The 27,942-nt window shown below is 35.6% G+C and overlaps 4 protein-coding genes across 4 annotated transcripts; 2 read left to right on the top strand and 2 right to left on the bottom strand.

The window, feature by feature from the left end:
* Positions 1-2,915: 2,915 nt before the first annotated feature.
* Positions 2,916-5,280, bottom strand: LOC132182577 (transcription factor BEE 1-like). The gene is made up of 6 exons (XM_059595862.1): positions 4,861-5,280; positions 4,638-4,754; positions 4,433-4,498; positions 4,296-4,364; positions 4,113-4,190; positions 2,916-3,426 (listed from the first exon to the last, which is right to left on the bottom strand). Exons 1-6 carry the CDS (start codon positions 5,248-5,250, stop codon positions 3,334-3,336), a joined length of 813 nt encoding a protein of 270 aa, XP_059451845.1. The 5' UTR covers positions 5,251-5,280; the 3' UTR covers positions 2,916-3,333.
* Positions 5,281-8,959: 3,679 nt separating this feature from the next.
* Positions 8,960-14,983, top strand: LOC132181319 (uncharacterized). Its single transcript, XM_059594486.1, has 8 exons — positions 8,960-9,650; positions 10,438-10,482; positions 10,638-10,767; positions 12,201-12,270; positions 12,364-12,412; positions 12,799-12,896; positions 14,235-14,373; positions 14,605-14,983. Exons 1-8 carry the CDS (start codon positions 9,297-9,299, stop codon positions 14,749-14,751), a joined length of 1,032 nt encoding a protein of 343 aa, XP_059450469.1. The 5' UTR covers positions 8,960-9,296; the 3' UTR covers positions 14,752-14,983.
* A 1,537-nt stretch (positions 14,984-16,520) lies between these two features.
* On the top strand, positions 16,521-19,600 carry LOC132181227 (small ribosomal subunit protein eS7-like). The gene is made up of 6 exons (XM_059594348.1): positions 16,521-16,630; positions 18,099-18,183; positions 18,273-18,346; positions 18,431-18,554; positions 18,902-19,084; positions 19,200-19,600. The coding sequence occupies exons 2-6, from the start codon at positions 18,109-18,111 to the stop codon at positions 19,317-19,319; spliced, it is 576 nt and encodes a 191-aa protein (XP_059450331.1). The 5' UTR covers positions 16,521-16,630; positions 18,099-18,108; the 3' UTR covers positions 19,320-19,600.
* A 2,134-nt stretch (positions 19,601-21,734) lies between these two features.
* On the bottom strand, positions 21,735-26,302 carry LOC132182367 (mannose-6-phosphate isomerase 1). Its single transcript, XM_059595596.1, has 5 exons — positions 25,577-26,302; positions 25,200-25,367; positions 23,764-23,976; positions 22,711-22,977; positions 21,735-22,219 (listed from the first exon to the last, which is right to left on the bottom strand). Exons 1-5 carry the CDS (start codon positions 25,916-25,918, stop codon positions 21,908-21,910), a joined length of 1,302 nt encoding a protein of 433 aa, XP_059451579.1. The 5' UTR covers positions 25,919-26,302; the 3' UTR covers positions 21,735-21,907.
* Positions 26,303-27,942: the final 1,640 nt, after the last annotated feature.

Genomic DNA, 27,942 nt, shown 5'->3' on the forward strand with positions numbered 1-27,942 from the left:
TTTCAGAGTCTCCTTTAAAGTTGGGCTCATTAGACGCAATGTGAGGTCCATAAAAAACCTTGAATTTATCTCTCTTAAAGATTAATTTTAGGTAAAATGACAGCTCATCGTCTGACAGTCTGAATTTATTCTTTCTTATCTTTAACAAAAAAAAAAAAAAAAAAAAGACTCACCTAACCTAGCTAGGCTAGATTCTTGCAATTAATGCATATATACAACAAGTCAATTCACATGTACTTCTTTCTCAATGCTCATGGCACAAAAAGGCTTTTGTTTTTGCTTTTTCTTTTTTTTTTCTTTTTTTGGATAATTGTCTTTTCCTTCATCAACTATAATGTATTATCACTTTGCCCCCATGAACTGATAACCCTACTGCTCGACCCTATCAAACTACTATTTTGTGCCCAAACCCCCATTTCTGTTAGTTAAAGGTGTTAACTCAGACGGTCAACCAGTCACGTGCGCCCCACATGCCATTTTGAAATTTTCTATTCCACTTTTTCCCTCCATTAACTACAACACATTGTCATTTTGCTCCCATAAACTGACAACCCTACTGTGGGCAAAAGTAAGATAGAAAATTTTAAGATGACATGTAGAACACACATGATAGGTTGACCGTCTGAGTTAACACATTTAACTGACGGAAGGGGGTTTTAGGCACAAAATGGTAGTTTGATAGGATCGGGCTGTAGAGTTGTCAGTTCATGGGAGTAAAGTGACAATTTGTTATAGTTGATGTGGGAAAAAGGTAATTACCATTTTTTTTTTTCCCTGTTTTAACTTGTTGGTCATATACACTACCTGATGACCAACACTAATATTCCATTGATCACCAAACTTTTCAATGATAATACTTGTGTTTCCATGTTTTCAATCACTTTTAATGGAAATGTTCTTAGCACACTACCTATATATTCTCTTTCTCAGTGTGCATGCACTTAAGAAATGCCAAGTGAGATATAGTCGAAAAAGGGTCAAAGAAAAAGGATCAAACTTAGATTGTAGAAGCTTTAAAGGTTCATTAGCCTTTTTCATGCAAGAAATCCCACAACCCACATTGTCCCATCCTCTTGTGAGCATAATATGGCCCCATTCAGGCAGCTGTACTGCTTCAAACCCATATCTTTGGATCCAATGCATCTGCTATAGACTCCTTTAATATTGCTCCAAAAGTTATACTATATTAGTTGTTTTCAATCACTTCACAATTGAACTGGCAAAATCCATAAATTCTTTTTATCCATTTACTTGTGGGACACCTTCTTGCTAATCCTATTATTGGCTGTATTCATTTGTCATCATTGTTGAATGTCTGGCTGTCTCTCAGATGTAATCTGCATGTTTGAATCTGATGGGAAGTCGTCATTGGGTCTGCAAAATAGTACTGAAGGCCCAATAATTATTTGACAAACGATATTTTTGGATTTTCAAAAGGAGATATGAGCAAAGAAGGACAGCAAGAGCAATGCTCAGCCACTTACAATAAATGAGAAAGGAAACTTCAACCAGGAATTTTGTTGCTCACCTACCCAACTTGCAGAAAAAGAATAACATCTTTCTTTTACAGAAGTGACTTCCATGTATAGAATAATCACAGGATTGTGTCTCTCAATTTTCTTGTATAAATAGTCCATCATGTAATCATCAAACATCAAGAAAAATATACAGCTTGTACAAAGTTTTTCTTTAGTTGCTTATCTTGTTCGTTTTGTATCTCTTATTTCTAACATGGTATCAGAGTATTGATATGATCTTTGAACGCCTATCATGTTCAAGCTCTAGCAAACAAAGCTTCTATTTTCTCTCTTATCGGGACAGGACTCCTTTGTTCCGAAGATAGCAAAATCATGACGTTATCGTTGGTCAGAAAACGTCGTCATTGAAATCCATTTTCAATTTGGGTGTTTTTCTTGGTGAAGTGTGATATTTTTGCTTCCCCAATGTGTTTTTTTTTTTCACCGCGTGCAAACTTTCTAGAAGCCCAACGGTTACCAAGGTAATTTGGGCCGCGCAAACTTACGAGAGGCCCATGACCAAAGTTTGAAGCTTGTTTTAGCCCCAGGTGAGGGAATACCTGGAAGTCAATAAGACATAGTGCACCAGATCACTCTCGTGCCACATCATATAACCGCCCATAACCGTGCTCAACTACCCCCTTAGAGCATTCACATTGGCCTCAACAAATTAGTTTTTTGGCTATTTTAACTAGCAATGGAACAAAAATGCTCTACATCCGGCTCAATAAAATGACTAAGGATTTGTTGAGTTGTTATAGTTCTCAGTAAATTTGCTGAGCACTATAGCTCAACAAATCCTTATTTATATTAATAATAAAAGTAATCTTGCTCTCTTCCTTGGAAATATGAAAAGTAGATAAATAAATAATATTTTAAATTGGAAAGTGAAGGTAAATAGCTAAAATGTTGAGTCGGACGTAGGTGATTTGAAAAAGTAGATAGCTAAAATGGAAAAAATGTGTTTTTTAACTAAATATTTGTTGAGCCGGATGTGAGTGCTCTATTGGTCTAAGCCCATATTGCCACCTCATCCTGACGTGGTCCGAATGGGACATTGATTGAGGGTTTCTGGCCTTGGTCTATATTCTAGCTTCGTTGGAACGAGGTCCAAAAGATACTTCACCCAAGGCTTACTTGCAGGTGTCTAGTCCGGATGGTTAGGGGCAAAATCATGATTTTTTGTGTAGGAGTTCGAACCTACATAAATAAATAAACACATAGATACACATAATCTCTCTATATGATTTATGTTACTTAGAATAGGCTTCTTCCTCTAAGTGTTTGGCGTGCAATCACAGTATCAACATTATGTAATATACATGATTATGGAATAGTAAATATCTACGAATTCTTTTTCTACCTTGCACACCAAGAGAAATCATGAACATATTAACCAAGTATAATGTGCTCACTAGTAGCTAGTTGAACATATAATGGATTGAAAATCATACAAGTGCCACATAATTTTGTCGACAAACTCATATGATTTACAAGCAATGTATCAGGCCCCTCAAAACCAATTTGTGCTTAATTAACTGTTCTTGCTGACATGGAAACATTGATACATAGGAGGCTACAAGCCACAATTTTCTTTTAGATGGTCAAAGGTATACAGCCCTTAAAGTTTACAAAGAGAGAAACAGAGATTACAGACTTTTTCTGTCTAGTTCTCGGCCCTACATGAAGTAATTCAAATATCAATAGCATGTTTTGCTAGCTAGTAATTGGAAAGAGACTTGTTTTGTGGGAGATAGGGGTAGGAGGCATATTCACGTGGCTTGCAGCAACTTCCGGAGTAAGGGCCATAAATCAGTCAAAGTGGCCATGTTGTGTGGAAGCGAGTTTGCTCTCCATATTGTTCCCTCCCCCCGTACTCCATGGTGTGTGCCTGGTGTGAGTTTGTCCCCTGCAGAGTTAAAACATTAAGCATCACTCATCTTAGAGCTACACTTGGACAATAATACATACACAAAAGTATATATATGTATAGAAATATATGTAGATATGCATAAACGGGTCAAATCCTTCGAACTCCGACTCGCTAATTTAGTGTTGGGTTTGTATCGGGTTCTTGTGTCATATCAAAAATTGTTATCGAGGTATGCGTATAAGACTATATATGTCAACTCTAAGACCCGTTTAATTAAAAGGGTCAAACCTATTAATCCTAACTCGCTAAATTCATTTTAGGTTCATGTCGAGTCTGTGAGCCGTATCCAAAAATTTCAGCCGTAGATTCTATATATATATCTTCGAGTTGAAAGCCTCTAGACTGTTTGATCTTTATACTGCATTTCCCAACTGCAATTCAATATGTTAGGGAAATTCCACGTTGGATGGATATTGTCTTGGTTGTGGCTTTCTGTACATTTTGAGTTTCTTTTTTGGTGGAATTTCTAATATGATATAAGAACCAGGTTTTTTTCTTTGTTGAACTCCACTTTTGGATGTATCTTTTAACATAACCCTCCTAAATCCTAATATGTTTGTTCTTGAAACAAATTAAGCTCCCCAAACTTATTTCAACTATTAGCAAGTTGGTCCAATGAAAATTAGAAATTACTAGTTTTCAGTAATTGTTTGATAAAGTACCTTTGCTTTTGCCGTTTCATCTGTAAACGAGACCAAGCTATAAGAAGAGCATGCAGCTGCAAGCTCCGTGGAAAGAAACTGAATTTCAGGAAGAAAAGAGAAAAAAAAAAAAACCTTTTATTTGCTAGGCTTTAGATTTTAATATAACACAATTACAAATCACTTTCTTTCTTTCCAGCTCACCTCAACCTGATTCTTGAGTGAATGCACATAATTGATAATTTCATCTAACATCACCGCCATTCCCATTGCCTGTGAATTTCCAGTCCATGTTATAGAATATACACAGCATACAAATACACACAGAAAACAAAATTTACCTTGTGGCAACCAGGAACAAGGTCTTGCAAGCATCTCAACTTGTAATTGATTTTCTGCCTTCTCACCTGATACAAAGAAATGGTATTGATTTTGCACTTAGACTCTTCTCAATTCATGTTTTCTCCAATCAGAACAACAGATAATAATCAATATCTATTGATTTTGCATACATTAATTCGACTAATAACATGCAAATATAAATACCCTTTCTGCTAAGCTGTGACTATCAGTAGCTTGACCTCTTTTTGCTCTAACATGAATGACTTCCTCTTGTTTGTCTTGTTCTTTCTCATTGCTCCTCTTCTTTCCTTTCTCTAAGCTCTGCAAATATCAAACCATAAATTATAAACCCAACCTTTTCCATAGAATGACAAAGGTCAAAGTTTACTAGAAAGAACAGTAAATCAAATTAAAAAATGAAACGCACATTCTTTTTGGCAGAGTTGCTATTATCTTTCAACTCTCTAGAAGCTGTTGAAGGAATGCTCTCTGAGCTGCTTGTTGATAGTTCCAATGCTTTTCTCTTCTTTCTCTCATGGAAATCATGTCTTGTTGAAGTGATGGTATGGACAATTGGCAGTTCATTTAAGCAGCTGGAATATGAAGTACCTGGAAGATCATGAGCCAATAAGTCTGCCTGAGATTCAGGTTGTTGGAAGCCCAAGAAATTATCCACTGTGAACTCTGTAATATTGAAGTTCCCCATCATGCTTGCATTTGGCTGAATGAACTGGTTTATCGTTTCGATATCTGTATTTATTTCTGAGAAGGGTATGGAGGGTTTAAAACATTGCAAATCTTGTTCAAACTCAGCCATGGTGTTTAGATTATGGAGGGTTCCAGTGTGCATTTTATAGACAAAGGTTCATTATTGTGTTAAAATGTCTAATTTGGGTTTGGCTTATTACCATGTGGGTATCAGTGTAATTATGTTTTCCTTTACACTTAAGGAAGTAAGAGAGGGAAAAAAAAAGGCACATGGGAGCTCAAGTGGCAGCTTCATTTTCTGAGATTGATATCCTCTGGTAGGGTCCCTGCAAGGGATATACATGTATCCTTCCAGTAATGAGAGCCAATATAAACTTTTGGAGTTGGTTTGATATGTTTGGATATACAATAAAGTGGTTCTTCTTTAATTTCTCTCTCTCTTTTTTTTTTTTTTCTTTTTTTTTCCCAACTTCTTTCCAAAAGAAAATGATAAAGTTTGGAAAAGTAAGGAGGAAGATAAGAAAACATTCATGGATGTTCATTCGGTCCTCTTTTTTATTTTGTCTTTCTTTTTTTTCTTTTTTTTCCTTTTCTGGTCTTGCTAGGGTGTTCTGGACTAATTTTGAGACAAGACTTAATCCCTATCTAACTAGGCTACCTCTAAACAGAACTCAAAACACAAGACCTTAAACATGTTGGTTATTTGCAAACGAAATGCTATTCATAAATTTGAAGGAAAAGAAACATTCAAGTTGTTTGTAGGAGCATTGGAGATTTGAGCACTCTTAAAGAAGTAAACAGAGAACCTAATAGCTTGTATAATACTCCATTTTTCATAGATAGGGAAAACTTGTTGAAGCTCTGGTAGCATTAAATACTGTGTCACCTCCTACCTGTTAACCTACCTGTTGAAACTAATGAGTCAAGAGTTCATCTCCACAACAAACCCTACAGGATAGGATAGCATCTGCTTTCTATATATCTTAAATTGCATAGCTTTGAATTTCAAATGTTATATACTTGTATTCATACTCTTTGTTGAAATAATGATGAAGCTCTGATGATGTGTTGACGTTTGTGAGGAAAACTAAATTACATAAATAATAGCGGAAGCAAGAGAGAAAAAAAATAACACAAAAAATTTACAGGTGGTTTGGTGTTAGACATCTACGTCCGCCACTTTAAAGTTGGCCTGACCCAACCCTATACATTGAACACACGGCATGACTAGGCTGGTCGACCGATCTCATCAAAATTAATCTCAGCCGTTCATTTTGCCACACAAGCCCAATCTAACACGTGTCACCTTAACATCTCGGTCAATCGAGGCCTGTGGATAAGAAATAAATTTTCAAGTTTCATCGCCGCTTTTCGGTCCTTTCGACCTAGCGCTTATGGGCATAATAGTGCTCAACTCATTTCTTAAGTTTTATAATTGTGCTCAACTGTAGAGTGTCTCGAAATAGTTGGGACTTGAGACAGAAGGGCATGGCTGGCAGAAGTAAGGTGAAAGATAATGGAAGTATGACATAATATGTGTTCATGGATATGTGTTCCCTCACCATGAATGACAAACCAAATCTTGTGCTTAATTTCGCACAATAAGATAGACTTTGCATATACGTGTGATTATATGGACAAGAATTGTAAGCATATATAGTGGTAGGTCATAGGTGAGATTACATGATTGAGGTATGCAAGGAAAGTTGATGAAGTGGGATTCTGCCTTGATTTGGTGTTTCCTTAATTGGCGATTAATTGATTTGCGGCTGACTCTCCTGCCAACATGAAAGGACGAAGCTCTCCAAATCAGTCTTGAGGAAATATCCTCTAATTCATTTCAAATAGTGTCAAGTGTCTATAAACACTTAAATGGCACATAAATTTAGTCTAAATTAGTAAACTGCTATTAATGATATTAAGAATTTAGGCCTCGTTTGGTTGGCAGAATGTCTAGTCCATTGGAAAAGGATTAGCTATTACTGGGAATAGAAGAGTGTGGAATAGATTAGCTATTCCTATTCATTTGTTTGGTTGTAACGCTGGAATAAACTAGCTAATCCTATTATTTTGTTTGGTACAATGCAATATGTTGGTGAATGAAATCATATTGTGATCAAATTTTCTAAAATACCCTTATAATACAAATACAATTTATATTATTAAGGACTTTCATATTTTATTTTATTTTTTTTATTTATTTATTTTTTTAGAACGTAAACAACTTTACTATAACTTCTTTTTCCTTTTTGTTTTTAATTATGTCAAGTATGTGGCCTTTTTTTTTTTTTTTTTTTTCAATTATGCTACAAAATTATTTATATATAAAAAATATAGTTGGAGAATGTACAAATAATCAAAAGAAATCAAAAAACAGATTCTATATTTGTATTTTATAAAAACCTTGCAAATTCTGTTTCTCCATCAAAGAAAAAAAAAACTGAGAAAAAAGAGATACGGAGAAACAGAGAAAAAAAAAAAGGTACATAAATAAAAAGACAGAGAAACGGAGAGAATAAAATCAGAGAGAAACGATACAAAGAAGAGAGACAACATAGAGAAAAAAAAAAAAAAAAAATTGTTTGCACTTGCAGAAATACTGTACCAAAAGAATCAGAGAGAAAATAGAAAGAGATAGAAAAAGAGAGAGAACGAAATATATTGACAGAGAAAAGAGAAGCGGAGATATATATATATATATATATATATATATATATATAGAGAGAGAGAGAGAGAGAGAGAGAGAGAGAGAAATATAGAAGAATCAGAGAGAGAACGAAATTTAATCCCACAAGTGGAGTTTTTTTGTGGCAATTTACACAATTAACTTAATCACACAGGAAATGATTAGTTAAGCCACTCATTTTTGAGTGGCTTAGCTAACCCTGTGTGTATGAGATTAGTAGTCCCATGGGAATAAACTATTCTCAGGAATAGAGTGTTACCAAACAAATAACTAGCTATGCCTAGTGTTAGCTAGTCCAATCCAAAGGTCTATTCCGCAAACCAAACGGGGCCTTAATGTACATTTTAAATGTTTATAGACACTTGACACTATTTTAAATGGGTTGAATGATATTTATTCCAAACTGGTTTGGAGGAAATTTCTGTCCGAACTTTTATAAATTATAATTAATGGTCAAAATAACTCAAATCTAAGAAATCTAAATCTTCCATATCTTCAGTTTCTTCTTTGTCCCCTTGTTAGAAACTTAGAACAATAGAACCAGTTTAAATAACCCTGCCCACTTGGTTATCTTGTTTAATCACTTTCAATATGTTGAATTGTTGATGGCTATAGGGATATACGGAATAGGATCCTCTCAATTTCAAAATCTCTCCATTTCTTCCATTTAGTACATTTTGAAGGGTAGTGTTGTCCAAAAGTTTTAATGATAGTAGTACATTAAATGCAATACCCTTCAAAATACACTAAATGAAGGAAATTGAGAGATTTTGAAATGGAAAGAATCCTTTTCCGGGATATACGGAATAGGATCCTCTCCATCTATACTTGCACAACAATAAATGATATTCTTCATTCTTAATTAAGTGTTCATCTTTTAACATTTTTATCTGAGTGATAGGGCATAGATCGGGGAAAGGACAAAGAAACATATATTAAAATTACATTATTTCATCTAGCTGTGATTTTTATTGTCACATTAGAGAATAAGCAATTGGTACTTGAAAGTAAATGTAAACAATTATCTTTATTTAAAATATATGTATTTTTTTAAAAAAATATTAATTAAATTTTTCTATAAATTTAAATATAAGTTTTTTCTCAATTTCTTTTTCCACCGCTGTCACCAAGTGCTTCTGCTGCTTCTTCTTGACCGTTCTACATGATTCTTCGTCGATTTCTCTTGATTTTTCTAGGATTTTCTTGTCGATAGCAATCGATCTCTTCCGTGGAGGTTCTGCTAGAGAGAAACATCGAGGGATGTTGAATATAAACACCACGCCTCAAAATTAATTTAGTAATGTTGAGTTTAATGTAGGGTGATTTTTTTTTATGGATCTGGTAAAAGCACTGGTAGATTTACAGCTGCGGTAGTTTCCAAGAAACAAAGAAGTCAAAAATTAGATAAAACCAAAGCAAAAGCTGTGACGGTGAGTGGGGAATGTGTGTAATAGCTCAATTTCACGGCAATGGCTGCTCTTCTCTCGCTCCAGACCAAATCCCTTCCTCAACCAACACTTTGCTTCCCAAAAATGACAATGAAGCCCCGGGCTGTCCTCAACGGAGCTCGGAAAATGCCGGTACCCTACGAGCTAAAGCAGGGACAGGCCCGCATTTTTCATCAGCTCCCTTCTGGTCTGAACATGGAGGTCATTGTGCAGAAGGGTGTTGTAGACAAGGACCCAGATGAGAGAAACAATGAAAACCCACCTTTGGTTTTTGTCCATGGAAGCTACCATGCTGCTTGGTGCTGGGCCGAACACTGGCTTCCATTTTTTTCAGGTTGTGGGTTTGATTGCTATGCTATAAGCTTGCTGGGTCAGGTGGGTTCTCTCTCGCTCTCTCTCTCTCTCTCTCCCTGCATTTTTCTCCATTCTTGAAGCTCTGTTTGCATAAATTTGTGGCAATATGTGATTTTTATTTTTGGGGGGGGGGGGCAATAGCTATATCTAAGATGCTGGTGTTAGCTCTATCTTCTTTCTTGGCGTTCAATTGGTTTGAGTTTCTGTGTCACTTTTCAGTAAGTTGGTAGTGGTTCGTTACTCAAGCTGACTCTTTTTTTGAAAAAAAAGAATTACCCACAATCTTTATGTGTTAAAATTTGCAAATGAGAAATAATGTATGGAACATGTGCTAGGGAATTTGATGACCCATATTTGTTTAATCCTTTCTCCATTTTGAGAAAATGTGGAAAGAGAAAGGAACTATATGTTTCTAAAGGAATTTGATGACCCTTATTCTAAAACTCTAAAATTTTGAATTTTAGAATTTTCATCATTAGTCTTAGCAAGTACAGTTCTGAACCTTCTCAGCCTATATGTTTCTAAAGGATATGTTGCTGAGCCAGCACGGTTCTCAACCTATATGTTTCTAAAGTGTACATATGTGTAGCTATATGGAAATGTAAAGTTCCTTTTAATGATCATCTGCTTTTCAAGGTGATTATATCATTAATGGCACCAATGCAAAACAGCACTTCTCTAAAACCTGAATCTTTTTTTTTTTTTTGTTTTGGGCCGACTCTGGAACCTATATCAAACTACTGGAGTTACTATATTGTTTGTATGCAAATGTGGGGCTGATTTGGTATTTCTTATTCTTCTTGGTCAGGGTGAAAGTGATGCACCTGCTGGTTCTGTTGCTGGCACTCTTCAGGTATTTTAGCTCTCCATTGGAAAATGACTCCTTCAAAACGATAATTTTGATTGTGGTCATTCGTTGTTTTGTATATTCCATTGTTTCCATACCGGATATTATGTTCTTATTTTTCTTTTTCTTTTTCTTTTTTTTCACCGTAAATTCTGCAGTAGACGCATGCAGGTGATGTTGCTGAGTTCATCAGGAATAAAGTATTGTCACCACCAGTGTTGCTTGGACATTCATTTGGAGGGCTTATTCTTCAGTATTACATTGCAAATATGAAGAATAACCAGGCTTCAGGTAATCTTTTAATTGGTTCACATTTATTTGATGAAGGTGAAGCAATACTCTAGATGGATGAGGCAAGAAACAATAAAGTTGTAGAATTAGAAAGTGCATTTTAGATCTAACTCAATTCACGTCTGCCTGAAAATATTTAACTGAAATAAAGCCAAAAACAGTTTACAAATATTAACTACAATGATAATCAATTGTAGTGTCAGTTATTATTATTGATAATCGATGGCTATGTTGATGCCTCGGTTTCACCCACTACAAGAAAGCAAAATTTTAGCAGCAATCAAAATCAATGTTAAAACCTTTGAAAACCACTGGTAGAAGTTATAGCAATGGTTGGAGAAACTGCCTCCAAACATCTCATGACTTCCACAATTTATCTGTTGCTATAACAGCAGTTTAGGTGACCACTGGGATTTTTTTTTTTTTTTTTCCATAGTGGTGGTTGGCTATTGTGGCAGTTTGTATATGGGTTGCGCCCCTTTGCGCTTTTGATATATAATACTTTTACTTATCAAAAAAAAAAAAACCACTGTTATAGAGTTTTTGAAGGAGAACAAAGTATACTATCTTATTCTTCGAAGTATTTATAGCATTCTCTCCCTCTATGTTAAGATTCATCCATATGATATACTCCCAACCATCTTTGATTTTGATAAATGCAAATCTTTCTCCTGCAGTCACAAAAAAACACAATTGTTAAAACTGAGGTTAACAAAAATAAACGACTTTCTAAAATAATTTTCTGTAATGAAATTGATAAGTACTAGAACCCGAAACGAGCCCCATTTCCAGTGAATTAGTGCAAGCTACGTTGCCAAAAAAAACTAAACAAGTAAAAAAATTAAAATACATAAGAAACAAGAAAAACTCAAATTGAGAAATATGAAGAAATTCAAAAAATTTAACAACATCAATTTACCATTCGTAAGACCTGGACAATAGGCACATCAATCTTCAACTTCGAGCCTTATCAACCTAATCAAGCATCAACTTGAGGATCTATTATCATCCACAAAAAGAAATCTATTAAGTTTTTTTTTTTTTTTTTTCAAAATAAATCGTGATTTTATTTTACAATTTAATCATTGATTGCAGAATTAAAAATAGAATGCATTATGATCCCACGTCAATGACCCACAGCTGGTGTTGATGTCAGAAGATCAACTCCACTAAACGGAGTAATCCTAATGACAAAACCCATGGTTTATATATAGTTATTTTTTCCCTGTCATTTTTAGTCTAGTTTTCAAATACTTTTGTGTCAAACAACCTTATGCACTTGAAGATAGAAAAAAAAATTGGAAAGCATAAATAGTTCCTACAGAATGCCTAGGAATAAACCAAATATGAAAATCTCATATTCCTAGGAATCCTATCAGATTTACATTCCTCACTTTTTTTCCCTTCTTTATGCTGACTGGACTTTATTCTAGGAATGGAAACTTTTTACCCCAAGCTTACAGGAGCTGCTCTTGTCTGCTCTGTACCTCCTTCGGGTAATAGGTGATTTTTTCTACTGTCTCATGTTTATGATATTTTACTTTTCTTTTACACGAACCAAGCTAGGACTGAATTTCTTCAAAAAAAAATTTTCAGTGGGTTAGTGTGGCGGTATCTCTTCTCCAAGCCTATTGCTGCTTTTAAGGTATCTACTTTCACTCTTTTGAGAAAAACAACATGGGTGCATCCTTTTCTTATTTATGCTCACAAACAACTGTTTTGAGTATCTTAGCTATACATCTAGAATACACTGGTGGTTACACGTTTGCCATAGGACTTCATAGAGTTGCATGTCTCAATTCATTATCTTGAAGAATGGAGGCTTAATTATGTAAAGAATGTTTGAAGCAAAACTTACATTGTTTATGTTTTTAGTAATCCATTAAATACTTCTAAATGCCGTGCTTGATCTTGCAGAAAATATGAGAACCTCTCAATCAATGTCTTCATTTTACTTTCATGCGCATTCTTACAGTAAAAATGAAAATCAGTTGTTATTGACTCAGACACAATCCATATGAACTTGAGCAGGTAACACGCAGCTTAGCAGCAAAAGCTTTCCAAACTTCTCTTCCTCTTTGTAAGGAGACTTTTTTCTCTGCGACAATGGAGGATCATCTCGTTCTACGGTTTGTTTTTTACCACTTCTCTTGAAGTCCATAGGCAGTTTGTTTAAAATTGCATTGAACAAGATACTTTATATCTTTAACTTTGAACCTTAGTTTGTGTATTGACATGCATATATTGCCTTGATAAACTGTTTCTGTATTGGAAAGTTGAGTGATGGCTTGTACCTTGAGTCAATGTCTACCAAACTCACCCTACCAGAGCTAATAGGTGAACCCTACTTGCAATTTTTTTTTAAAAAAATTGTATATTCTTGTATAGAACCTCACTGGTAAGGTAAGATTTTTTTTTTAAAAAAAATTGAAACTTGGTTGTATTATGATATGGCTTGAATTGATTGGTGGGTGCATAGAGCATCATGCATGACATCCACACTATAGTATATCCCATTATTGATTTGTGTGGCAAAGCTAGCCCTATGTTGAAAGGGTTTGTACTGATACGTTTTTCACTATTAGCTGACTTTTGGTTCAATGTTGAGGACTTTCTTCTGCCCTTCGTATTCGTCCTGACAAGGAACTAAGAGATATATAAAGTGTGATTGGTGTGTGTCGTTGAGTTTGGAAATTGAGAAAAATTTAAAGTAGAGTGAATTTGGGATTTGAATTTTACAGGACTTTTTGATTCTATTGCACTCATGATCCAAGGAAGCTTTATACACATCTGCACTATATCCCAAAAGGACTAGTCGTAGTTACAAGTGGACCTTTTGAGAATCATTTATAAAGCCTATTTTCACCTAATAAACAACCAATGTGGGACTGAACACATGCCCGCCTTCACAATTCAAGTACTGTGTTAACTCTAACATTGGGTAAGTGTATCGTGAAGGCATGTATGTCCAAAGTCCCATATTAATTGTGTAGAATGTGGAATATGACTTTATAAGTGGTTCCAAAAAGTTTCAATTGCAACCATGACTAATCATTTGGGGATATAGTGTAAATATGGCAAGAACTTTTTTGAATCATGGCAATCTTAATCTGCCTACTTTGATATTGACCAATAATTCTTTTGAGCTACTAGCCATCCATATTTAAAACTATTATGTTGACCAATAATAAAATACTAAATAACGTTGGTACCCATTAACTAATAATTGGAACTCAACTTGGTCTGATTTCCTACACTATATATATGGCCACTGTTAGGTTCTATTGATCATACACATGAACCAGAACCATTTTCACTATAGTATGGGTCTCATGGAGAAAGGTTGTATTATATTTATTTGGCATTCCTTTTAGCCCAAGAATTATGTATTTTTTTATTTTATTTTTACAGATCTTTATACTGTTTTTTCAATGGTGGATCTTATCTTCAACTTTTGTTTTCTGCAGTTACCAGGAGCTAATGAGAGAAAGTTCAAGGATGCCATTGTTTGATCTGAGGAAGCTGAATGCATCACTTCCAGTTCCTTCAGCGCCAAAAGGTTCTATTGAGGTTCTTGTGTTGGGTGCAAGTGATGATTTCATTGTGGTAAGCCAAAGTTTTAACACTTAAATTCATACCCACCTGCTCTTTTTTTTTTCTTCTTCTTCTTCTTCTCTCTCTCTAATTCTGTGACAGGCTCTGCCATTGCTGATCCTACATAACAGTCTCCAATCCACTGCTTCAATAATGCCTGTTTTTTTAACTCTTCCACTTAAGACTCTCCTTTTTAGTTCATTTGCTTTGGACCTGCTTTGATCGAGTCGAAATATTTTGTAGGATGCTGAAGGTCTCAATGAAACAGGCCGGTTTTATGGCATGTCACCAATCAGTATTGAAGGGGTTGCTCATGACATGATGTTGGATTGTTCATGGGAGAAAGGTGCAAAAGTTATCCTATCATGGTTAACTGCTTTAAAAAAATAGGACCGATATGACTGGGAACAAGCACACATTTTGTCCAATATATGATATCTGGCTTGCTTCCTTGAGTAGCTCATGTCAAGAGCCACACAAGTGCCAATTAAACTGTATTTATATCTTTCAAGTATTTCAATCTTCAGGCATCTCTCCCTTTTGTTACACTGGGGAAAAAAAAAACAGAAGATCGGAATTTTGGGGCTCTTTGGGTAATTAAGTGTTAAACATTTTCGATCAATCGTGAAACACTTTATTGTTTTGTGTAAAATAGTTTACATGTACACTTTCTCAACCCCCGTGTGCGCGCCAACATGTACACTACGTCTACGGCACACTCTGGACACTACATCTTCTGATGACTTCAACCCCTTCCCTTCGGAGACAATTGCATGGAAAATCCGAAAATGTTTTCTGGAAAATATTTTCAGTATGAGTTAAAAATGAAAAATGTTTTCAGGATGACAATTATACACTAGAAGATTTGTAGTTTTCTTGTAAAATGTTCTGCAGCTGAAAATGTTTTATGTCGAAACAAAGTTTAAAATTGTCCGGTCTCAGCGGTGTTTATATATCAATTCAATATAAGAGCTGAGTGTAGGTTCATGTATGTTCATTTGCGGTGGCAATTATACGGCTAATGGCATGTTTGAGATTGTGTTGGAGAGTTTAAAAAGTACTTTTAGTATATAAAAAGTTGTGCCAAACAAAAGTTGGTATATTTGGTAAAAAAATTTAGAAATACTTTTTTTTTTTTAACTCTAAAAATGACCAAAACGAACTTTTGACAAACGCTTAAAAATAAAATTTTTGCCAAAAAAAATGTTTTTTTAACTTAAAAACTCTATATCTCAAATGCAATTCTAAAAAAACTCAAGAGCATGTTTGAGATTGCATTTGAGAAATAGAGTTTTTAAGTAAAAAAAAAAAAAAAAGCGTTTGGGCAAAAGATTCATTTTTAAGCTTTTGTTAAAAGTGCGTTTTGGTCATTTTTACGTTTTTTTTACCTTCAAAAGCACTTTGAATTTTTTTTACCAAACGTTTTTCAAACGAATTTTTAGGATGTTAAACGCACTTTTGAGATCCACAAACGCAATCACAAACAGACCCTAAAACTAAAATGTATAGCAAAAATAAAAAAAAACAAACATTTATTTTGATGAAATATGGGCCATTAGTTTGTATTATAGAAGATGTTTGAGTAAGCCGAATCCAAATATAAAATTAAAAAAAATAATAATAAAAAGGAAAAAATAATAATAATAATAATAATAATAATAAGACTACGAGAGGGTCTTTTGTGTGGTCAACCCACTCAGAGTTTAACATATCAGTATTGAAAAAAATTTGCAAAAAAAACATATGAGAGCAAAACACTGGATTGTTTCTCTCAAACAACACACGCATGCGCTGCCACCACCCATGCTGCCTCATATTGCCTTCAGCGGAGAGAGAGGGAGAGAGGTCCCGCTACTAGGGGGTGATTGTGGGAGAGAGATTCGGCCACTAGGGGTGGATCGCGGCCACCCCCAGGCCACCCATCGGGGGTGGCACGCCCTCATGGGCTGTTGCTTCTCCCCTTGCATCCTTCTAATTTTTCTTTTAACTTTTATTCTTTTTAATGAGAGAAGAATTATTTTGGTATTCTGTTCTCATTTTAAGTTTGTGTAATAAGCGGACGTGGCAGTTGCTGAATGGGTGTACAAAATTCCTCCTTTATGCACTGGCTACACTGAAATTATTCTCTTCCACAACGCCTTTCACTCCTATAAGCTTGTCCTCATAAAAGCCTAGCTTCCACTCGCTCGCCTCGTTGTCCACAAAGCTTGAAGCCTAGGGGTTTTTCCTGAGCGCAGCAGAGCTTTATCGGCCTCGGCTTCATTTCACGGTGCGTACCTAAAAGAACAAAAGGGTTGCCTTCTTTTCCGTTTTCTTCAACTGGGTCGTAATTAAATTCTTGTATTTTTGTCTTGAGTCTGTGATTCAAGCTCTTGCCTTTTTCTATTTGAAAATGGTAGTGAGGTTCTGTTTGGTTCCCTGAAAAATTGAGGGAAAATAACGAGAAACTAGCTAATGTTGATGAGTAACTTTATAGAAGTAACTGTATACACTTGGTGTTGATATTGTCTTCATGGGGATCTGATGGGTTAACGTAAGTATTTATTTTCTAAGGCCTGAATAAATATAAGAAGTCTTTTTTTTTTGATAAAGAAAATATTGACATGAGTTGATACATGGGATTTCTTTCTGTAAAAATAGATGATATATAAGCTAATTTTTGCTTGTTTAGTAATTTGGATTTATTGTTGTTGTTTCAATGAAGATTCTCGTTAGAGATGATATTTGAGTTCCGCTATTACCATTTAATCATGAATATCGTATTGTTAATGATATTACTTTACATTATGATCATTTTTATGGTTGTTATTTGACTTGTTTATCCATATAGAATGGATTGTAGTGCTTGGAATATTGGTTTAACAAATTAAATGTCAATGGGTTTATGTGTGTCTGTTTGTAGATCAAAATACATTTTAAATAAAACATAAGCAAGTAGTTGCGATAATGGGCTCATCATTTTGGATCCTGTTTTAATGATGCCCTTTTCATATTTTTAAAGGGGGGTTTTGATATTTGGTTCCTGAGTACAGTGAACAAAAGAAATAAGAAGTTTATCTACATTGTTTCTTGTTCCTGCACTAAACAAAAAGAAAGAAAACTTCAAGCAAGCCAAAGAAATCTATTAGGTTGACTGGAGATTTTTGTTTCTTTCAGGTCTTTTTAGATGGATTTCGAGACTTAAAAACTCTTGTTCAGTTGTATTTATATACATGTGGGTTGTTAGCTACCACAAAAGCATAAAGGCTCTATATTTGCAACTGCTCTATATTGAAGTTGAATGTTCATTTGGGGATCAAAATGCTGTTAGGGTATGTGACTGGAGTATAGAGTACACCTTCTATCTTAATTTATCGATCAATCAAATTCTCTCTTTTCAGTTGTTAGTTAACCTTTTCTATGAAGTATGAAGCATAGTTGAAACTTTTTGGGGAGCCCATTGTAAAATTATCTACCATCTTGTTAGGGAATGTTTCATGGATGTTTCTTTTATTGGAAAAAGAAAATGTAGGAAATCTTTCACATTCTGAACAACCTAACATCACCGACAAGGTTACTGCCAATAGCCTCATTTTGGAAGCTGTTGAAAGAACACTAGTGTGTTAGTAAGGATGTGATTAACTGTAAAGAAGTATATAGAGATAATAATCCATGTTCAACTGTTTGTTTTTCTCTTGGTATATTAATGGTCCCTTCCCTAGATTAGCGTAAATTTACAAATCTTGCCCATTCATCAGGTCTGTGAAGATGTACTCTTCAAGGAAGAAAATCCACAAAGACAATGATGTTGAGCCCACTGAATTTGAGGATACCGTTGCGCAGGTTAGATTTTGTGCCACTTTCTAATAGCTGGTGTTTCATAATCTCTGCCAATACAATATATTAAAATTTAATGCTTGGTGTATATGCAGTACCTATTTGATTTGGAGAACACCAATCAGGAGCTAAAAAGTGACTTGAAAGATCTCTACATCAATTCAGCAACGTACGTGCTCCGACGAGTTTTGTATTTTCTAATGGTTTGTAATTTTTTTTACTAATTATGAGGATAACCTATTTAATTCCACAGTCAGCTGGATGTTTCTGGAAATCGCAAGGCAGTGGTGATATATGTTCCCTACAGATTGCGGAAGTCCTTCCGCAAGATTCATCCTCGCCTTGTCAGAGAACTGGAGAAAAAATTCAGTGGCAAGGTAATGTGTTATTCTTTTTATTTCTATGCATTCTCATTGATAATGTGATTTGTTGTCAATGTCCGGACCTTGTTTGGCAAGTGACACAGTGTGATGCTATAATGTGTTTTCTATTAACTTTCTTTAACAATGTAAAATAGTCAGAAGTTATGTTATTGTGATTTTTAACAATAATTTTGAACATCACATGGGATAGTGTGGTGTGCAAAGGGTGTTGGCAATTTGCTCTGGGAATTAACTTTTGAACTTTGAACTCCATTTCATCTTAAATGTGGCTTGATGTACCATATCTTTGTTGATTAACACATCGTTAGTGAATTTTTTGTTGCATTTGTTACTTTTGGCAGGATGTTGTTGTGCTTGCTACCCGCAGGATTGTCCGACCACCAAAGAAAGGCTCTGCTGCTCAGCGACCACGCTCCCGCACACTAACAGCGGTCCATGATGCTATGCTAGAGGATATAGTGCATCCTGCTGAGATTGTTGGCAAACGCATCAGATACCGAATTGATGGGTCCAAAGTAATTAAGGTGATTGCCAAATTTAGTGCTCTAGCGATTGAACGGATCGATGAGTGCAAAAACTGATTTATTTATTTTTGTTATCATCAGCCATCCTAATTGTTGATGTCTGTTCTCGTGTCAGGTTTTCTTGGACCCCAAGGAGCGGAACAACACCGAGTACAAGCTGGAAACCTTTTCTGGTGTCTACAGGAAGCTTACTGGGAAAGATGTAGTATTCGAATATCCACTTAACGAGGCTTGAAAGGGATGCTATCGTCGGTTTTTGTGTTTTGGCACTGCTATTTCATTTTAGAGTTACTATAATTGCATTTGAGTAGGATTCTGCATAAAAATTTTGACACCTTGATATTTGGTTTGATGTCCTTTACATAAGACCAATGCTACTGGTGTGAACCTCCTTCTCTCGATGTGCGTAATTCTGCAAGCCAAGGATGTAGAACTATCTATTTAGTTCGAGTTTGGTTGTAGTTTTATCTGCTATCATCAAATAGGGTGATAGTAATGAAGTGCTCTTCAATAGTAGTCTTATTTTTGTGATGCATGTGCTAGATAAATGAGTAATCTTAAGTATTCAACTTTCATCTTGCTCATCTCATCTCATTGGGCTAATGTGAAAGGGCTTGTCGGTTCTTGGATTATTTTATTTTTTAATAAAGATTGATTTAAGAGTTGATGGCCATCGTTACATTAGCCTATTGAGATGAGACTTAAGAGAATGTGGCATTGCTCATTGTGTTTAGTGTTTTTACCGGGTTGTACTCTGTTTTGCCTTGCATTTAATTCGGTTTTAATTTTGGATTTTGAAACCATTAGAATTCCAAGTAGTTGGCTCCTTATTGCCCAACATTAGCATCCAATATTAGTTGGTTGTACATGTAATGGGAATTGGATTCTCTCGGTTTACCTTCTTTTTGTAAAATTATAGTATCACCTTCATTTTTTATTTTTTTTTTACAATTTTTTAAAAGAACTTTCTCCTCTTTTGTTTATTTAAACGGGAGAGGATCCAATTTTCATGAAATAGGAATAAAGGCTTTGAGCAATCTCTTTCGGCTAGTTGAATGGGATGAACAACACTTTCTATGTCACATTGTGAGTAATGTTAGGTGTCACATTTTCATCAAAATGGAAATGCTTTTTCTTTACATTTTTGTGGGGATAATGAATGGTTCTCCCTTTCACTCATTGTAAAAGAAAAACCTTTTCACCTGGATGAAATCTAGATGAAAAGGTGGTATCTAGTATTACTCATCGAAACTATTGGTGACCTTAAAAAAAAAAAAAAAATGTGGTCACGAGAAGGAAAACTCTTGCTTTTACATGAAAGAAATTGGGAGTATTAGTCACAAAAGATAGCTGCCGGGCAAGGTAAAAAGTATATCATAATTGTGCCATGCTACTATTTTTGAGATTATGCAATTTACTTAAAAAATAAAATAGACACAATTTATATGATTAGCTTGTCACATGAGAGAGCGGCTAATTCACTATATTGAAAGCTCACTCCGTTCATATGACCTTTATACTAGAGACTAGTTTTGTTTTGTTTTTTTAATCAAAGGAAAGTGTTGTTTTGTTTGCTTGCTAAAATGAAATTAAAACATTATGTTACTTTCATCTCATGTATGTTAATGTACATTCAACCTTTCATTCATAAGATTATCAACAATAGTTGTTTACTTGATTGGAAATAGATTGGCTAGCAAAGTGGAAAACATAGGCAGTGTTTGCCAATGGCCTGAGTTGATACTGTAGCATTTTTTTTTAGGAATATGTGTTTGATTAGTTTTAGTGAAAATATTTTGTGGGAAAAAGTGAAAAAAAAAAAAAAAAAATTTATATGCAAAAATGTAAAAAAAAATTGTTTTGTAGTGATTTTTTTATTTGAATAATAATAATAAAAAAAAGATTGATGTGGTATAAAAAGTAGAGATGTTGGGATTAATTTTGAGGTGAAAAGATTTCTTTTTTGGGATTGAGGGAGGGCCTGGTACAATACCAGGTACCAGCCACTGTACCAGGCCCAGGCTCTTGGCAAACACTGCCATAAGCTCTTGTTTTGAAGTGTTTTTATTGTTAGATTGAAAAAAGTATTTTAATGTGATGTTAAGGTGAAAAATGATTTTGTGCTTTTTAAGAATATTTTCTTTGTTGACTTATTTGTTTTTTGTTTTTTTTTTGAGAAAATAAAAAATAAAAACAGAGGACAGCAAAAATGTTAACAAACGTAGCCAATTTAACTTCTGAAGCAGGACATAAGAGAAAAAAAGGTATATATTCAAGAGATTCTCTCTCTATTTCACAAAGAGGACAAGTAATATTGTAAACCTAGAATGAGAGTGTCAATTTCATCATCATTTTGAGCATTTCATTCATTGGAATTAGGTTTGCTTGCTTGCTTGCATTTGTTTGCATAATATGAGAATTATTGAGCAGTCAAATCGATCAAGATTTGCTAAGGTCATGGAAATTCCACAAACTGATAGTGCGAATGCCATTGGCTTGGATTTATCATTAAATCGAGACTAATATCCATGGTTACGTTGATTTATATGAAACGTATGGAGGGTGTATCTGTTTCGCCAAATATTTGCAGACCAAAATATAAAACGGGTAAAGATTTCAATGAAGAGTAAAAAAACCTGCAAGATCTTACTACCAAAATAATGACTCTTTATTCCTTTTATTTTTACTATAACTCATTGCTCATGCATGCAAATACATGAGCTGATGTTACGTAATAGAGACATTTATAAACAACATTGCAGCATTATGCGCGCCAAATAAATTAGTTATTTACTTTTGACCTAAAGCAAAAGAGGTGCTCTTCTATTGAAAAAACCTGCTGTTCACTCCAGCCCTATACAACTGCAATTCTGATGCGCTTGTAATGCTAATCTCAGTGTTAGCAGGTGCAAAAACAACATCTCCCTCAGTAACCACAACACCTTTCAATGATCCGGCATGCATTACTCCCTCCCCAACCATGACCAAGAAAACGGACGGGCCTGGGACGGCAGGAAAAACTGTTGATGCCCCATGGGGAAGGATACAGCGATCAACCTCAAATTCATCGAAAGGTGGCAGGTACCTTGTTACATATGAATTCACAGGAATTCCTTGCAGGATTTCAGGCAAGCCCTGCAGCAGAGACAAATATTGTTTTTTTTTTATTCATGTATTTGTCCTAACATGCAGTCATGCAAGTTTTTCTATCAAAGGAGTTCTAGTCTCCTTCAATCGAGTTGGAAAAGATTACAGTAACTTCACTTGTTTCCTTGCACCAACAACAGTGAAGCTGCAATTAGCTCAACATCAATTTACTCCATTTAAAAAGGGGACCAAGGTATAATGAGCATGAGAATACGTTTATCCACCGGCAGGTCTGTCAGAACATTAATTGATTCCATACTATACAATGACCAAGATTCTTGATGGCTAGATTGAAATAAGGGTGGGTTGAAATAAATCCATAGAACCCCACATCGAGGCTAAAAACACAGATCACAAGTACTAGTGGATAAATTGCTGGATGAACTCTGTCTACAAGGTTGCCAAAGGAAATATCTAGTTCCAATAATACAAATAGAACATCCAATCAAAACATGATCATACTTGAATAGATTCATTACCTGTTTGTATGTGAGCATGGAACAAAGAGTTTGGACATCTCGGTGCTTGGGAGTAAGGCCAGCCCGTACAACATTGTCTGAAGTCGCCATGCATTCGATGCACTCACCAAATATATATGCATGGGGTTCATTTGCCCCAAGATACAATGCTTCACCAGGATTAAGCTTCACATAATTAAAAAAGAATGCTGATATGACACCAACATCACCTGGATATTGCTTTTCTAACCGCAACACCAGCAGTTCCTTGTCTGTTAATTGCCTCACCTGAAGGAAAGGAAAAAGAAAGGTCTTACCAGTTAACAAGATGTGAAGAGAGTGACAAAAAAAAAAGAAGAAAGAAAGTTACTCATCATCTTAAAAAAATGTGAACTACCCTGTCATCTTAAACTATCTTCTGATTTGCATTTCATGTTATCTCTATGCATGTTTCCCTCACAAATATCAAGTTGATCAGAGAACAAATGCCATCACATCTTGAGTGTTGAAAATTGACATTTATTCATATAAAGCAAGGTAAGTTAAGAATTCAAGAGATATAATCAACAGATCGATTTAATAATGGACAGTTTGGCACGTATGGTGGGGTACATAGGGTGCAGTTGATCCAACTGTGGGTTCACAAAAATGTATAACTATTGAGTGGTGTGTATGTAGCTGAAGTTTACACTGGCACAACACCCTCTCTCTCTCTCTCTACCTATACATATTGCAAGCTCTATAAGTTGAGATAAGAGATTTAATCAAACTCTGTTACCAGTATTTTCTTCATGGCCACCAGTGACTACAACTATAACTTCCATTAAGGAGACTAACTATGCCAACACCAATTATGGTCATTTTTGGGTTGTAAGACATCAAACTTAACAGGTTTTTCTTACATGGTAGTTTTCTTGTCATATGCAGCAGGAAATGAGTATCTGCTTGGAGGGTACGCATAACAATCAAATCACTCTACAGGATAAGAGCATAAAGAACTCAAAGAAAAAAAAAATCCTACTTAAAAAGCCAAAAACAGTGGAAAATTAGTAATGAGTAAAATTTCCAACTGACCTGACTTTCTTTGTGCAGGCGACTTTTTATCTTGGATACTGCTTCTGTTATTGTCTCTTTACTAGCCAACATGAGTTGGGTGAAAGTTGATCGCAGAACAGATTTTGCTTTTTCCTCCTCATCCTGCTCGTCAAGATGCAAGATTCGGTTTGCATCTGCACTACCAACTAGTTCTACAATCTCAGGAACATTACGAAGCACATCCTTGAGTTCCTGGAAAGAAAATAGCAAGTTGCTCCAAGTAAATGATAATGACTTTAGGAATCATCAACATGTTTGCAAATATAGAATACAACCAAGTTTTAGAACCCAAAATGGGAGGAAGAAATTGCAGACCCAGCAGCAGAGCAAGCCCGAGTGAGGAGTGTGTTTGAGGGGGATGCACATAGTCAATTGAAAAAAATAATAATAGGACTGCCTTTAAAAAGTCAAGTTTGTTTACAGTTGGAGTAAATAAATCTCCATCAGATCTGCTGCACAGACTCAGATAGTTAACGTGTTTATCCCTCTCCTATCCAGGTTTCTTTGGAATTGCATGCCATGAAATACAAGAAACTATCACTAGTATGAAACAAATCTCAACAGCTAGAGCAGATGGGGCACTGAAAAATAAATCAACTGGAAAATATATGAACCTAGACCCTTGGCCAAATTAGAGCATGGGTTCCAGGAAGCCCATACATGATGAAAATCCTACTTATGAAAACACTGTTTGTCCCACACACCGCACTAACAATCCCCAGGCAGAAGTAACCAGTCTTCAGCAATGATGGGATGACACATTTCTTTTTCTTTCTCTCTCTCTTCCCACATAAGAAAATACTGGGAAATCCAACGTTTGCCATAAACTGTCAGATCAGAGCAAAGCTGGTTAATGGTTAGGGATTCATCTTGCAAGCTGAAGTGCCACCCAAGAAACCCAAGGGAACTACAAAGTAGTCAATGGTTCTCCATGAATCTCAAACAAAGAAATTTACGAAATTTGTCACAGTACCATGTAACGACGTTCTTCCAAATTATAAACTTTTAACTAGGGATTAGATGGGCATCACCATAATCATGAATTAATCATCTAATGGGTAGAAGTAAAATAAGTGAAATGTAAAAAAAATAATAATAATAATAATAATAAAAAAAAACGAAGGCAAGAATGAGGAAGATAATACAACAAGGTACCAATCAGGATTTATAATTGAATAAAAAAGGTACAGTCTTATCCATTTTGAAAGTAACCTATTACAGTCATTATGCCTTTATGACAATCAAGTGGTGAGCCACACCAAGTTCATAAATGCCGCCATCATCCCAAAATTCTTCACAAACAAACAATGCTGAACTTAGTGCTTCGATCCACAATACCAGCAAAAAAAGAATGAAAGAAAGAAATATCTAGTCAAAGATCCACATATGCAAAGCAACCTTGGAGTTCATAATACCTCAAGACTGATAAACCCACAAAGGGCCTCAAACTCCGTTATCGCCAAAGCCATCTCGGGCTTGTGATTATCGTCCTTGTACACATCCGGCCGCGCCTTATGCATCGTCCTCGCCAACTCCTTATCGGGATGCGCTTGTATTGACAGCGCTTTTGCCACTGAAAGCACCTAAAGTCCCACCAAAGAGTCAAAATCCCACACCACGCACACAACTTTTCCATGAAAAACACAAATTCACATAAAACCCCGTGTATATTTAACATAAAAATCCCAAAGTCCATAAGAATCAGACCCAAAAGCCCAACCAGAAATTCCCCAAAACAAAGCAAAATGCATCAAACACAAATTTTCATTCACACAAACTCGTACAACTGTACCTTGAACAAAAACGGGAGATCACAACCCCACTCGTCCAAAACCTTATCACCAAGCGCACCAGGGTTCTCCGAGACCCAGGACTTCAAGCTCACACCCTCTGACCCGACCGACACGCCATTGTCGACGCTGGTCTGGACCACGAAGGAGGGCCCGGACTCGTGGGTGCCCATCCATAACTCCGCATATGGCTTGTCCGGCTGGATCTCGGACCCCGTGTTCCGAGCAAATAGGCCAGCCACCCGAGAGTGCTGACCCCGACGGCCCCAGTCGTAGCACTGGACCGAGCACCGCAGCCTCTGGAGCTTCCTCTGCTCCCTCAACAACGAAGTTTGCGAATCCATTGGTGGAATAGAACGCGTAAAAGGGTCTTATATACACAACTAGCGGTAGAGGTGGTGCGGGAATTGGTGGTACTGGTATATGCTCGCCATTGGGAAAAAAGTTTGGGCCTGGTTGCCGCTTTTTGAAGCACTACGAGAGAGGGAAATAGCTTGGCAGAGAGAAAGAAAGGGACCTCTGAGTAAAGACGAAGTTTTTTGACGAAGAGATAGAGATACAGAGAGGACGTGGGGTCTCTCGAGTCTTATCTTTCTCCTTCGCGTCTTCGACGAGATTAATCTTCGCTGAATCAACGGTAAAATATGGCGTATCTTACAATTTAGAGCGAGAAGAAGGGGATCGGAAGAGAGCCAGCCACGACATATGGCTACAGCCGACAGAATGCGTGTTGAACCGTTAGGAGTAATGGGGAGAATTTATAGCGGCGAGAAGGACACCGACAAGGATAAGAAGCTTTGAATTTGTATTAGAGGTATGACAGCAACTCTACCGTTAATATTGTACCGAAGAATATGTAGTTAATGGTCGAATTAAGGGATGGTTGACCACTCTTTGAGAGTGGCTGAACCACCCTAATTTAGGCTGAAGGTGGCTTCGCCCACTCCAGACCGGCTGTCTGGAGTAGTTTTGGCCATCCCATGCCCAATGAAGGTAGTCCGGTCACTCCAAGGGTCAAACGAAAAAAAAAAAAAAAAATTATTTGACCCTTAACCTGTTGGGCCATGGGGGTGGCTTTGGCCACTCCAGACCTAAGGGTGGTCGCAGCCACCTCCAAGGCCAAATGATTTTTTTTTTTTTTTTTTTTAAGATTTAGTTTTTGGAGTGTTCGGACCAACCCCAAGAGCCATGTGGTGGCTTCGGCCGGCCTAAGGTGACTAACTGGGGTGGTCCGGTCACTCTCAATAGGTGGCCAACCACTCTCTAGTTTTTTATAATTATTTTTAAAATATATGTAAATTTTATTATTATTTTTATTAGTTGGACATACGTCTTATTTATGTCATCAAAATCTCTTTAGAGATATTTCAACTATTAATTGAATATTTTATCTGGAGAGATCTTATTCCCGATGAATGCAAGAGATTCCGTCGTTATAATTAAAGAGGGCTGTTGGGTCGGGTCGGGTCGGTGGAGAATCTTTCTAGAATTTGATGCCTTGTTGCTTGGGGCGTGATGTGATGGTGTGGTGAATTAGTCAGTGGTCAATACCTTTTACGGGATGTATGGGACCCATGACACAACATCACATGGCCATCCGATTAGCATTTTGGGTCAATTGGACAGATCTTACGAAAATCTAGACTGTCATTTTCTTTTCTTTTTATCTATAAAAATAAATAAAAATAAAAAATAACTTCCCAAACCTTTTTAACATTTTAAAAACATTTTTAAAGATTATAAAAAATTATAGTTTATACCTCTAAAATTTGGGATGATTTATAATTCGACTTTTAAAGTTTTAATTTTGACAATTTACTTCCAAAATTTTAATTTTTTGCAATTCAACCAATATTATCTCAAAATTTATATATTGCTCATAATTTTTATTTTTAATTTAAAAAAAAAAAGAACAAATTTGGGGTAACACAAAGGCAAGATGGCGTAGCCATCCGGAATTTTTTTTTTTTTTAAAAAAAATTTATAACAAAATTAAAAATTAGGGGCAATATGAAAAGTTTTGAATACAATTTGTCAAATTGCAAAAATTTGAAACTTTGGGGGGTGAATTGCCAAAATTGAAACTTTTGAGGTCAAATTGCAAATCGCCCTAAACTTTGGGGGGTAAAATATAATTTTTCCTAAAGTTTAAAAACTTTCAATTTTATCCTTAGAATGCTCAAACTTCTAATTTGATGCAATCTACTTCTTTGGTTAGGATTTTGCGTTAAATCCTATGAAAAATAATAAAATATCCTCAACTTTTCGTTTTTTCTTTTTTTTTTAATTATTTTAACATGAAATTATGAGTAAATTTAGAATTTTATAAAAGTTTAAGAGGTATAAGATGTTATTTCATCAATTTTAA

Source organism: Corylus avellana, chromosome ca5 (genome assembly GCF_901000735.1).
Source record: "Corylus avellana chromosome ca5, CavTom2PMs-1.0".
Lineage (NCBI taxonomy): Eukaryota > Viridiplantae > Streptophyta > Magnoliopsida > Fagales > Betulaceae > Corylus > Corylus avellana.